General features: G+C 37.9%; 2 protein-coding genes across 5 annotated transcripts in view; both read left to right on the forward strand.

The window, feature by feature from the left end:
* Positions 1-13963, forward strand: part of LOC121971880 (sodium/hydrogen exchanger 8-like) — a 121868-nt gene that overhangs the window by 37711 nt on the left and 70194 nt on the right. For 3 of the 4 annotated variants that reach the window (XM_042523373.1, XM_042523370.1, XM_042523372.1), the window contains 2 exons: positions 3286-3387; positions 3463-3580. In XM_042523373.1, coding sequence (XP_042379307.1) covers positions 3286-3387; positions 3463-3580 — 220 coding nt within the window. The remainder of the gene's footprint in view (positions 1-3285; positions 3388-3462; positions 3581-13963) is intronic. The other variant, XM_042523374.1, reaches the window with a different exon arrangement.
* The window catches only part of LOC121971879 (sodium/hydrogen exchanger 8-like), a 163312-nt gene that overhangs the window by 19017 nt on the left and 130332 nt on the right, over positions 1-13963 (forward strand). The gene's annotated exons all lie outside the window — the stretch shown is intronic.

The following is a 13963-nucleotide window of genomic DNA, read 5'->3' on the forward strand; positions in this document are numbered from 1 at the left end:
ATATTCACTAAGCCACTCAGAGGCCCCCGAATTGACTACATATGTAACAAACTGGGTGCATATAATCTATATTCTCCAGCTTGAGGGGGAGTGTTAAAATATGTAATATATTTATAGGGGTATTTTTGTAATTATGTAACATACATCTTTTCTATAAAAAACCGAACCCATGGTATCCAATACATGAGGTTTAGTTTTCTTTTTAACAGAAACTACTCGTGGCGAAAGAAATAAATCTCTGTGCATGGTTTTGTAAAGAATCATCACATTGTTGATTTCACGATGAGGAACTTGCAAGATCATTAAAATCAAAAAGTTGCAATCAAGAAAGTTACTATAAAGGAATTAAGGTAACAATACAAATTAGCAGTTTTGTAAATATAGGGTTTAAGATTTAAGTATAGACATAATAAGAAATGTACGTAGACGAGGATGGACAAAATAAAAAATGAGAGCATTAAAGAAAAAGTCGGAGTTATATCTATTAAGGGAAAACTCTGAGAGATACATTTAAGATGGTACAAACATGGTCAATAAATGCTCTAGCTAGGTGATGTGAAACGGAAAAGAAAGACAAAAAAGACTTAGTTAGTAACAATAAAACAAGATAAAATTTATTTAAGTATAGATGATGATATAGTAAGGGATAGATTCCAATGACGTAGAAGGATCCATATAGCCGACCCCACCTAGTGGGATAAAGCTTGGTTATTGTTGTTGTAAATATAGTATACATGATGACTAACTAGGTAGAAGTTGGTAATAAAAAAATAAGATGGTGATTTACAAATATGGCTTGACCATCATGGATTTTCATCCATGTAGGATAACTACCACACACTAACATTAGCTAATTTGCCCCATTTATCCCTAAATGAATATTGGTGCTCTATTTTTCACCGCCATGTGGTTTTAGCTTTTTTTTTTTGTTTTTTTTGATAATTCTTTGCTCTTTTGTATTGGTCATACATATCACAAATTCTTTTGCGTAAAAATAATAATGAATCAAAATTACTTGGTAAATAAATGTTACATAGTGTTATGGATCATGGAATCAACTGGGGGGGGGGGGGGTAGATGCCCTGAATTCTTGTAAAATATAATTTAATTCAGTTTGTTAGATGACAATGTATGCATGTACGATTCATATATCAAAGTGTGATATATACATCATCAAAATAAATACACAATAGACATACTAACAAATACTTACAAGATTATGTAATATGGTTTGGAGACTTGCTCCTACATCCACAACCCACAACATGTCCATTACATCACTCCTTGAAATTTATCCACTAAATTCTCCCTTAAATGGGATGATGGAGTATGCCACTACAATGAGTTAGTTACATCACTAGATTCTCCTCACAATGATCAAACTACTGAGCTACTCAGTTCAACCTCTATCAACTCTCCCTAGTTTGTTGGGACATACCCTCAGCCTAGGTCCTTCTTAGCCTGTCAGGGCATCGAGTATCCTTGCTTAAATTACCTGTGATCCTCTTAAGTCATACTAGGCAAGGCCTTGTTGTTGGAGACCTTCACTAGTGAAGGATATAAGATATAACTATTGCTTCTAGTTCCATGCAGAAGCAATCACACTTAAAATATGAAATAAGTATAAGACAAGAAAAATCAACCTCTAGATTATTTGATAGATAAAAACTTAGACTTATATGAGAAGTTATCAAGGGAACCTTAATCAGCAAGCATCAAACCTTGAATGAGCTTTCCAATCCCCTTGGTGATCCTTGCTCTAAATGTGTGCCAGGTATGAGCCAAAATACATGTTATTAGGAATTCACTACTACTAAGATATAGCAATTAACAATCATGCTTGATATATAAATATATAAAAGCAAGCATGTCTCAAGATATTTAATATGATAAGTCATCAAATTATGTAATTTACCCACTTCAAGCAAATTTAATAGATGAATCATAAATAACGATTTGCATGAGGGAAATCAACAAGGGAGGAACCAACAATCTCTTCATTAAGGTTACTTTTCATGCTATAAGATGCAACCATGGAAATTAGGTAAGCTCCCACGTCGATTGTTCTACATTGGATAGTTGTGTACTTTTGGGTAGAAATCAAGTATCTTCACAAAAAAAGTATACTTAAGTGGTCAAATCAAGTGCAAAAGTAAATAGAAAATCAAGGTCCTCTTCATATGTGAGTTTGTTTGACTCAGGCAACAATAACTGGGTTGCATATTGCTCTTATTGAACTAATGAATGTATATTGTGATAATCCAGCTATAATGTTTGTTGCTTCCAAGCTAGTCACCCAACATTTTGAAAAGCACCTGGAGATAGTGTATAATTTTGCTAGAGAAAAATGTATAATATAAGGAGTTTACGTCTTTTGTTAATTTCAATCATAAGTTGATGGATTTGCTAACTGATCCTTATAGAGATACTAGAATTGAAGATATTTAACAAATTTGGATTTTACTTTATAATATCTTGGAGGGAGTGTTGAGACTTTGCTATAATATCTACATATAAAAGGGCAAGTTGTAATATGTAAATGTCTAATGTAATACATATATAGGCAGGCAGAGGGAGCTACCTATGGTTTGATGATTTGTCCTTATTATTGAAGACATATCGATTGAATAAATATATGGTGTGATCCCATCTACTATCCTATAATCTGAATGGTGACCTGATCTTTTTCCTATTCATGTAGTCATGTATGCATCCCAGATTTTCATTTCCACTTAATACCTATTCCCAATATGGTTTGGAGAATGAAACATTATACTATGTTGGAACATTCCATTTGTCTCCAAATAACAAGTAGAAGATCATCTATTTCTTTTGAGTGCTTAAAAATTGAAGTATGTAACAAGCCCTGGGAAAAGCGTAATACCGTCTCCCTAGGCTGGAGACCTTTGCTCACTTAGGAGAGACAAACACATGCTGATGATGTGGGGGTATCTCAACAATCTCATATCACAATATACTAAGTTTTGAAGGTCAAGACAACCAAATTTGCTCTTATAACATGGGCTCAGGTGTTAGGCCAATCTAATTTAAAATGCTCAGTCACTTAGGTGAGGGATCTTCCCTCACTTCAAGAGTGATATGCACAGATTGTTGTTATGAGCCATCTCAATGAAGTGGTTGACATAGATAATTGCACCAGAATGTGTTAGTAGACCTTTACCCAATTGATAATCAGTTATCTGGACACACAATTATTTACCAATTTTTCTAATTGACACATTTATTGACTGAAATTTCTCCATTTACTAAACTATTCTTTTTCAGGACTGCAATTGTTGTATTCCAGTTATTCTACCAAATAGTCATGGGTCAGAGCTTCAATGTGGGTGAAATTATTGAATTTATATCAAAAGTTTCACTTGAAGCGTAAGTTGTATACTTTATTCATCTTAGTGTATTTAAGTTAATATGCAATGTGGGTTATGAATTTTCTAATTTCAGTGTAGCTATGGGCCTAGCTTTTGGAATAGCATCTGTGATATGGTTGGGTTTCATATTCAATGACACAGTTATTGAGATCACACTGACTCTAGCTGTCAGCTACATTGCTTTCTTCACGGTAAGTTTAGACATCTCTTTCATTTCCCGTGTTGAATTTTCTTTGCATACCTTTCTGGATTCTAAGTTACTAGACAAGTGCACCGCATTTAATCAATCACGGCTCAGTTTTGTTCTTAAATAAATTTATCCATCTAGGTGATGCAATGATGGGATGTTGTTTACAATTTATTATTGTTTTGATCATGTATTTTTTCACTTTTGTTTGGTTCCTTCTGCAAAGCTTACATAGGTTAATTTTAATTATACATCTTAATTGATCATCCAAGGCATTCATAGGTTATGATATTTGAAAATCTTTTTGAATATGCACTAAATTCTCCCAATGTTGGTTTTCTATCTTCAAAAATACTTCTAAGTAGTTCAATCTATTTGGCGATATTTCAGGATGCTTAGATGTTAGATAAACTTTATCCAATAGTATTTTGAAACTTTACATTTTCATGCTCCACTAAGATATTGGTGGTATTCAATGATGTTGTATTAGACTTTCTAAGTAAGCGGGCATATATACATAGCTTGCTTTTATGTGTTGGGTCAGTTGGATGCAAACAACAAACTCAAAACACAAAATAATGCAAGTGGTTTTATGTGGTTCGAAAGTCCCAAAGACTCGTATTCCACGACCTATAATCCTTCGATGAATCACTTTTGCTTTTGGAATTCCACTACTTTTCTCCTTCTCGGATATGTAGGTGGAGAAACCTTTTGCAACACCTGCTATTACATCAACAAGAGGAATACAAAGATAAGCAAAATAAGTATAAAAATTTAAAAAAATTACGACAATTAGTGCTTTTTCTTTGCTGCTCTCTTGCTCTTTTGCATGGTTGGAAAATGGCTCAACAATGCTCCTGCATTCTTTCAAGAATCATCTCTAAAAAGCTCCAGAGTTAGTTCAAACTTTCCAAGCTTTCCTCCTTTTATATGCTGCTTGCTATTCTAGAATCCACTAATCAATTGACTAGTTCAAACCCATTTGTCGACTAATTACCGTAGCTCATGGTTGCTACGCAAGTACGCAACCTTCTCAGACCAACAACTCTTTTCATGTTGCATCAATTGATACCTATCGATTGCCTAATTGATTGTACTAGTCAACATTTTGTTCATTTGCTTGCTAGCTTGAGTTGGCTACTCAGTCGACTTGACCTCCAGGTGATTGAGACCTATATCAGTCGATTGATACTTTGATTCCAATAATTCTAAGACTGAATCTGTGTCATGCTATGAAATCTCATGTCTCTAAGATTTCCTTATCTTCCTGGTATAATTGACCGGCTTATCATAACTTTCATTGCCTAAAGACCTAGTCTTTGAGATTTAGTCAAGCTTGACTAAACAAGATTTCCAATTCCTAGAGATCATTTTTTGGGACTTCATCCATTGCCTATTATCTTGTGGATTTCGACAAACCAAGATTTTCTAGTTGCCTAGCTATAAGTCAACTTTGATCTACTAGGACTTACGTTTGTTTACAATTCACTCTTCTAGGACTTCCTCTATTGTTAGACATCCAATCAACCTTGATTTGTTGGTACTTCATCACTTGCTAAAGATGAGGTCCTCCTTGACCTATCCGTACTACCACGGCCACACAATGTTGGACTTCCTTTTCTTTGCTAACTTTTTATTGAACTTCCCATCACTTGCCAATACCCTTTGGACTTATCCATTGCAAACTACTTTTTGGTCTTCCCATCCTTGCCAAATGTCTAGTTGATCTTGACCTATTTGAACTTCATCCAACGTTAAGTATAGCCAACTGAGGCCTACTTGACACATCCAAACAACAAACGCATCGCTTAAACCTTAAAACACAACCTTGATGATAGTACCAAGCTAGCCTAATTGCACCAACAATACAATAATGTCTCAGCATTTTCAAATCTATCACAAGGTTATAAATCTATCACTTGTGAAACCTTCGTTCATTCGAAGTCACCAACTTGGTGGAACATCAACTCACCCAAGTCATCTACATCAATTGCCAACTCAACAAGAGTTAATTAATTTAAGAGAACCTAGTGTCAAATCCCTAAATACCTAAAGCTTGATCCCCTAGAGTAGCAATCTTCCCATGCATCATCATAACTTCTCGTTGCAATGACATTTGCATGGTGAAGCTTATCTTGCAAAATAGGTGGTGGAGGTGGTGAGTCCTAGATTGGAGGTGGGATGCAATAGATTAGAGATGGTAGTGTGAATAATAGAGGAGGTGGGGGCGATGGTAGGAGGGATAGTGGTGAGGAGCTAGAGGAGTTGGAGACAAGGATGATGATGATGGAGGAGATGGTGGAGGAGATGGAGAAATCCAACTTGAAAATGACTCCTCTCTTCCAATGATGATAGCGAATGGTTCACTGTTGGATCGAGATGCGCTAGAAGGGGGGGGGGGGGGGTGGGGGAATAGCGCTCGTGACTTTCACACGTTTCGGATTCGGAAATCGTTCGAGTAAATGCAGCGGAAATAAAATAAACAAACACACAGAGGACCAAGGTATTTTCTTGGTTCGGAGCCTGTGGCGACTCCTACTCCAAGGCCCACGTTCGTTGAACGTTTACTTTGAGCAATACCTATATCTCGTAAAACTATTACAAACTAAGTACAATTAGAAGCAGTGATAAAAATTATACCGACAACAAAAGACTAAATCTGAAGCTCCGGGTCGTCGGCGTTGAGTTGAAGCTTTATCGGAACGTCTCATTAGCAGCAGGTTGCAGAAAGATTACTTTTTGGAAGGTTGATTAACTGCTGCCTCGAGAGCTCCTTTTATACACTGCTGGAGGTGCCTCCAAGGCAGTCCGAGGCGCCTCCAGGCCTCCCGAGTCGGCCGCGTGGATCAGCGTTGAAATCTTCTCCTCTTATCCTGCTTGAGGCGCCTCCATGGTCACTCCAAGGCGCCTCCAGGCCCTGGTCTGAGGCGCCTCCAGCTCCTCTTCGCAGCCAACTTCTGCTTTGCACCCGAGGCGCCTCCAAGCTCCCTGGAAGCGCCTCGGACACTGTTCATCCGAGGCATAACTTTGTTTTTTGACCCTGCAAGACATGTTAGACCATACAAACACAACATATCCTGCAAAACAAAGTTAGCACATAATAAATATGATAAATGAAATACTTTGACAGTCTCTGAACTGTCCGGTTCTGACTTCGGATTTCCAACTGGAAACCCTAGGTCGAACCGACGCCAACTGTTCCCTCTACCGGGGAACGCGTCCTCACCTACTCCACTCAGGAGAGTTTACCTTTTACCAGTTCGGTCCTCCAGACCGACTGGACTTTTGCTCAGCGTCCGATGCTTCCGGTCTTCATGCTGGACGTCCGGTCCACACCAGGATTTCAACCTAGGGTTACCTCCCCCTAGGATTTTGCTTGAAGCTCCGACCCGCTAAGACTTTCCGCCTAGGGTTACCACCTCCTAGGACCTAGGGTTACCGCCCCCTAGGGTTTTCCCTTTGCCTAACCGCAGCTAGGACTTTTGCCTAAGTAAATTTAGGACTTTCCTGCAATGCTTATTCAAGATATCAGATAACAAAACACCTTAACTTTGAACCCTTTGACATAATCAAAACATAGGTTCGATCATTGATGCTTCCTGCACAAACAATCTCCCCCTTTTAATTATGGCAATATAGTTCAAAGTCAAGAAAATATAGCAGTAGTATTAGGAATTTAAAGCAAAGGAATAAATGAGATAAGAAAAGAAAAATTCCTTATATTCCCTCCTTACTTAATGATCTCTCTCCCCCTTTTGACATAAATCTAAAAGAAATTACTTAGGGAGAAGGATTCTATTTTTCATGTAATTTTTAACTGTTGGACCTCGTGGTAGTTTTGATGTGATAAACCAAGTTAGTTAGGTCCTGTGTTTTGTTTGAACCCCGTGTCTGAGTGTGAAGGAACTTAGGAGCGCAGGAAGTCGAGCGGAAGACGCAGCTAGCGAGAAGGACGGCACGGGAAGGGAGGCGACGGGCTCGGTGCGTCCGAAGGACGAGAGAGCTGCGGAAGAGTACTCCGGTGGAGCGAGAAGAACGCGTCTTGGCGTTCGAGGGGCGGACGGAAGCTTGCTTTCGAGGAGATGGCGGGGGGTTGGGTGAGCCTATTCGGATGGCGCAATCACCCGAGGCGAGCCGGGCAAGTCAACGGAGTTGACTTGTCGGCGGTTGATCGACCGAACCTATTGATCGGTCGACCGAACCCTCTTATCGGTAGCCAACCGCAGCGGACACGTCGAATGCCACGTCGGTGGCGTTGGTGAAGGCGATCGGTCGGCGAATCTCCGATCGGTCGACCCAAGTTTATCCAGAGGCGAGTCGGCGGTTTGATCGGGCGACTCAGTGGAGGCGTTGGCGATCGGTCGACGAACAAAGGATCGGTCGGCCGAACCTATCTCGATCCACGGAGGCACACGGGCGGGTGAATCGGCGGTTCGATCGACCGAACACGGGAATCGGTCGATCGAGTCAAACCTGATCCCGGAAGATCAGGTGATCTGATAAGCTCGAGAACCCCTATATAAAGAAGGTCTCGGGCAGCTTTAGAAAACAACGATTTGATATGAAATTCAACTCTGTAATTACTGTTTAAGCAACTTCTGTGCTCTCAAAGTGTACAAGGCTTCTCCGCCTTCAAAGAAGGAGTTTCTTCTGCTTTCCATCGCTAGATTATGACCCTCTTGGTTGTAACGAGTTAAGATGCATCTTGACTTCTCTTTACATTATTAAGTCTTGCTTAATTTTAGGTTGAAAAGCTTTAAGGAGGGCAATTCACCCCCCTCTTGCGGCCTCCGCTGCACCTACAATTGGTATCAGAGCCTGATCGCCTCAGAAGGACTAACCGCCAACTGAAGCACTACGATCAAGACAATGGCAGGTGCGAACATTCATCCCCTGAAGTTCGACAGAGATTTCGCTACATGGAAGCGAAAAATAGAGGTATTCTTTAAAACAGACTTTGATATTTTAATTACTATGAAATATGGTTTTGCAGCTCCTAAAGACAAAGAAGAAAGCACGTGGAGCCAGAAGGAGAAAGCCAATTTCGTCGCCAACGAAAAAGCTGAAATCCACCTCCTCAGCGTTCTGCCACCTCAGGAGGTAAGTCGGATCGGAAGCTACGACTCAGCAAAAGATCTTTGGGAGAAATTTCTGGAGCTTCACGAAGGTACATCTGAAGCGAAGCTGGCGCGGCGCGACATCCTCCGGACATAACTAACAAACCTCCGGATGAACAACGACGAGAAGGTAGCGCAACTCCAAGCGAGAATCAAGGAGCTGATAACGCAACTAACGAACCTTGGAGAAGAAGTAACCAACCGGGTTTCCATCCGATACGCGCTCAATGTCTTCCCGAGGACTTTAGAATGGGCGTCCTTAGTAGATGCTTACTACATTTCTAAGGACTTTGAGGTAAGTAGTTTAGAAAACTTGTTTTCAACTTTCGAACTTCATGAGTCTCGAGTTGCAGAAAAACCGGTAGAGAAGTCGAACCTCAACATTGCCCTACGAGCTGAAAAGGACGATCCCGACTCCGAAGCGTCAACCGACAAAAACGAAGCTGCGTTAATGGTAAGACGTTTTAATAAGTTTTTTAAATCTAACAAGTTTAGATCGCAGTCAAGTAAACGTCATCAAAAAGGAAGGACAGTCCGGTGCTACAATTGCAACGAAGAAGGGCACATCAAGGATGATTGCCCAAAATTGAAGAGCAAACAGAAAGATAAGGAAAGAAGCAAGAAGCCAACTCGAACAAAGCACAAAAATCTGAAGGCGACATGGGACGACTCTTCATCCTCCGAGTCAGAAGTCGAAGAATTTTCAGGAGTAGCTCTACTAGCTAACTATCAGCCAGAAGAAGAATCAAGCTCAGAGATGAGCATCAATGAAGGGGGAGGAACATCAGAAGAGGAAAGCTGCAATGAAGGGGGAGCATCACCAAATCAGATAAGTCAGGTACGCAATCTTACCCCTACTCAGTCCTTTCGCTTTATTAAAGCACTTTCTAAAGAGTTAGATAAATTTGAAAAGGAAAATCAAAATTTGAAATTAGAAAATGCAAGGTTAAAAAATGAAAATCAAGAACTGAAATCTGATGCATGTCTAAAAGTAAATATTTTTCCAAAATAAAAAATAAAGTTATATGGAAAATTAAATTGGTATGTTAAACATCATCAGGGTCAAATTAGGAAAATACCAAGAAACTATGTACCACCTAAATTCCTGATTAATTCAGTAGGAAGGAACCTCTATTGGGTTCCAAAATTTGTGCTAAACTAATCTCTTAAAATTAAAAGCTTTATAGAGAGAAAATTAAACATTTTCTTTATGAAGGCTTTGTCTAAGGAAGTGATTGTTGCTCCAATAACTAAGAAGGCCTAGTGCCTCGCCACGACCTGGAAGCTGAAATATTGAAACAAAAATGTTTAATTAATTTTCTGAAAAAGCATTAAAAGTAGAATTAAAATTCTTTGAAAGAGTACAAATATTTTTTTTAAAAATATTTATTTGGATTTTTGGAAAATTTTTAACTTAGAAAATATATTTTAAATTAGAAAAACTCTCATAACACTTGAATAATACTTTGAAAAATTAATCAAATAATGGTTCTTCATTTTTTTTAAATGCTTAGAATTTTTTTTTTTTTCTATCGTAAGAACTTGCTTCCCCGTTTTTGCTGTGATCAAAGGGGGAGAGAAAAATACAAGTTTAGGGGGAGTTAGGAAAATTAAAAGTTTAAATTTTTAATATTTTTCTAAATAGTGTTGCAATTTTATTTATTGCAAAACTTATGCTTAATATGCTAGTTTAGCAATTTTTCTTTAAAATTACTTTTTGTGTCTGTTTTACCCTAACTTGAACTTGGGTTGATGCACATCAAAAAAGGGGTGATTGTTGGACCCCGTGGTAGTTTTGATGTGATAAACCAAGTTAGTTAGGTCCTGCGTTTTGTCTGAACCCTGTGCCTGAGTGTGCAGGAACGTATGAGCGCAGGAAGTCGAGCGGAAGACGCAGCTAGCGAGAAGGACGGCACGGGAAGGGAGGCGACGGGCTCGGTGCGTCCGAAGGACGAGAGGCTGAAGAGTACTCGGTGGAGCGAGAAGAGCGTCTTGGCGTTCGAGGGCGGCAGGCTTGCTCGAGGATGGCGGGGCTGGGTTCGGGTGAGCCCTATGGGATGGCATGATCACCCAGGCGAGCGAACCGTGTTGAGTTGACTTGTCGGCGTTCGATCGACCGAACCTATTGATCGGTCGACCGAACCCTTCATTAACCGAAGCCAACCGCAGCAGACACGTCGAATGCCACGTCAGAAACTGACTGTTGGTGAAGCTGATCGGTCGACCGAATCTCCTGATCGGTCGACCGAACCCAAGTTTATCCAGAGGCCAAGTCGAGCAGTTTGATTGGGCCAACTCAGCTGGAGACCGTTGGCCGATCGGTCGACCAAACAAAAGGATCGGTCGACCGAACCTATGCTCGATCCACAAAGGTTATACCTGGACGGAAGAATGGGCAGATACAGCAGGTTCGGTCCACCGAACCTGGGGATCGGTCGACCGATCCCTCTCGAGTCAAACCTGATCCCGAAGGATCAGGTGATCTGATAAGCTCGAGAACCCCTATATAAAGAAGGTCTCGGGCAGCTTTAGAAAACAACGATTTGATACGAAATTCAACTCTGTAATTACTGTTTAAGCAACTTCTGTGCTCTCAAAGTGTACAAGGCTTCTCCGCCTTCAAAGAAGGAGTTTCTTACTGCGCTTTCCATCGCCCTAGATTAACAACTCTCTTGGTTGTAACCAGGTTAAGATTCTGTCTTGACTTCTCTTTCTGTTATTAAGTGTTGCTTAATTTTAGAGTTGAAAAGCTTTGAGGAGGGTTATTTTTACTTGCAGACAATTCACCCCCCTCTTGCCGGTTCACGCTGCACCAACATTAGCTCCCCTGAAAAGTAGCTAACTTTGAAAAATTATTTGAAAAACACTTAGTTAATTTTGAAAGTGTTTTGAAAAACCTTAGTATTGTCAAAACACATAGCTTCTTTAAATAATTATTTTGAGAAACACTTTGCTAAATTCTTTTGAAAGCTTTTTAAAAGATTTTGAAATAATTTTCAAAGTATTTTTAAATAATTTTTCAAATGATTTTGAAATACTTTTCAAAGTATTTTTAGATAATTTTTCAAATGATTTTTAAAGGATTTTTCAAATAATTTTGAAATTGATTTTTAAAGAATTTTTCAAATAATTTTGAAAAAGATTTTTCAAAGAATTTTTCAAATATTTTCAAAGTTTTTTTTAAAAGATTTTTATAATAATTTTCAAAAAATTTTAAAAGATTTTTTTATAAAAATATTTTTCAAAGATTTTAAAAACGTTTTTAAAATTATTTTCAAAGATTTTTAAAAGTTTTTTAAAAGAATTTTTAAAGATTTTTAAAATTATTTTCAAAGATTTTTAAAAGATTTTTAAAAGTTTTTTAAAAGAATTTTCAAAGATTTTTAAAAGATTTTTCAAATAATTTTCAAGATTTTTAAAAGATTTTATTTTTAAAAAAATAATTTTCAAAGAGTTTTTCAAAGATTTTTAAAAGTTTTTTAAAATAATTTTCAAATATTTTTAAAAGTTTTTTAAAAGAATTTTCATAGATTTTTAAAACATTTTTAAAATTATTTTCAAAGATTTTTAAAAGATTTTAAAAATAATTTTGAATAATTTTAAAAAGATTTTTAAAGATTTTTAAAAGTTTTTAAAAAGATTTTTCAAAGATTTTTAAAACATTTTTAAAATTATTTTCATAGATTTTAAAAAGTTTTTTAAAAGAATTTTAAAAGATTTTTTTTTAATAATTTTCAAAGATTTTTAAAATTATTTTCAAAATAATTAAAGTGAGTTAATTAAATTAAATTTATTTATGATAACTTAATCAAATTTTTTATTTTAAACTAAGTTCAACCTAGATCCATCTCACCCGATTCTAGTTTATCAATCAAGTAATCTTAAGTAATTTTGTGAGATGGTTATCTTTTAATTTTGGTTATTTCTAAGGTTTAATTTACATTTGAGTTAAACTTAGTGTTTTCAATTAGTTAATTAAACACACATTTCAAGGATTGATTCCCAGGTCGTGGCGAGACACTAGACCTTCTTGGGTATGGGATCATCCACCACTTCCTAGACAGAGCCACTCAAAGAAATTATGTATTTAATTTACTTTTTGAACCCCTAGGTTTAACTGGGCAAGTGTAAATTACGCCTAGGTCCTTAAACTATCCTGATCTAGACATGCATATTAAAAAGTAGAAAGTTCAAGCATCAAACAATTCATTTTATGATAAAAATAGTCTTTTTATTGGCTCCCCCTGGATCATAGCCTCGATATAGTCTATCAAGGTAATGGATTTGATCCTTGAGGACCCAATATATTCCAAGTCCAACTTGATTTACCAAATTGGACTTGGTTACCATGCTTGGATTATGTTTCTATTGTTTCTTTTAACTAGGGATAGATATGCTTTATATTTTCTTTTGGTTTTAAATCCAAGTCCAGATTTGTTATAAATGGCTCGTTGTTTTCTAAGAATCAGATCCAGATTCTTGGAGCCCAAAGTAAACCGTTCCAACGTGTCCTTGAGTTCTTTAATTTGAATTTTCAAATTGGAATTTTCTTCCTCAAGTTGTTGGACTTGAGTTGAACTTCCAATTTGAACTGGCTCATTTAAAGCACTCAAGTCAGTCGTCTCCTTAAGGGATGTTACCTTCTTTTGGAGCGACTTGATCCGGACGTTGGATTTTGCCATCTTCTTTAATAAGTAAGGTACTAGTTTTTGCAAGTCATTGAATTGAGTCTTGGCGAGTAGAGAACTTACAGTGGGGTTCGGGCCTTCGGAGACGGATGCGGATCCGTGACTTCGCTCGGGCTCGGTCTCTGACTCGCTCTCGGTTTCAGATTCGAACTCGGACTCGGTTTTGACGATGTTTGCTTGTACTGGTAACATGAGGAAGCTTACCGGTTCTTCTTCATCAATCTCAGATTCGTCTGACGACTCGGACCAAGTTGCCTTCAACACCTTTCTTTTCTTCTTGTTTGGACAATCTGGCTTATAGTGCCCCTTCTGGTTACAGCCGTAGCAGGTGATCCAGTCTTGTCCTTCAAGTTCGTTTGAGTCGCCTTTTTTAATTTGCAAATCTTTCTTACAAGCTTTACCAGTTCGGAAATAACCTCGTCGTCGTCTTCTGCGTCTGATGCGTCTTTGGACTCGGGTTTGGTTTTGCGCTTTGTTTTAGTTTCCCGGGTTCTGCTTGTACCTGCAACCAAAGCTATACCCTTCTCGGCTGGGCGTGCATTAGTCTGTTCATGCAACTCAAATTCAGAAAAAAGTTGATCT

The sequence above is a fragment of the Zingiber officinale genome, chromosome 4A (genome assembly GCF_018446385.1).
Source record: "Zingiber officinale cultivar Zhangliang chromosome 4A, Zo_v1.1, whole genome shotgun sequence".
Taxonomy (NCBI): Eukaryota; Viridiplantae; Streptophyta; class Magnoliopsida; order Zingiberales; family Zingiberaceae; genus Zingiber; species Zingiber officinale.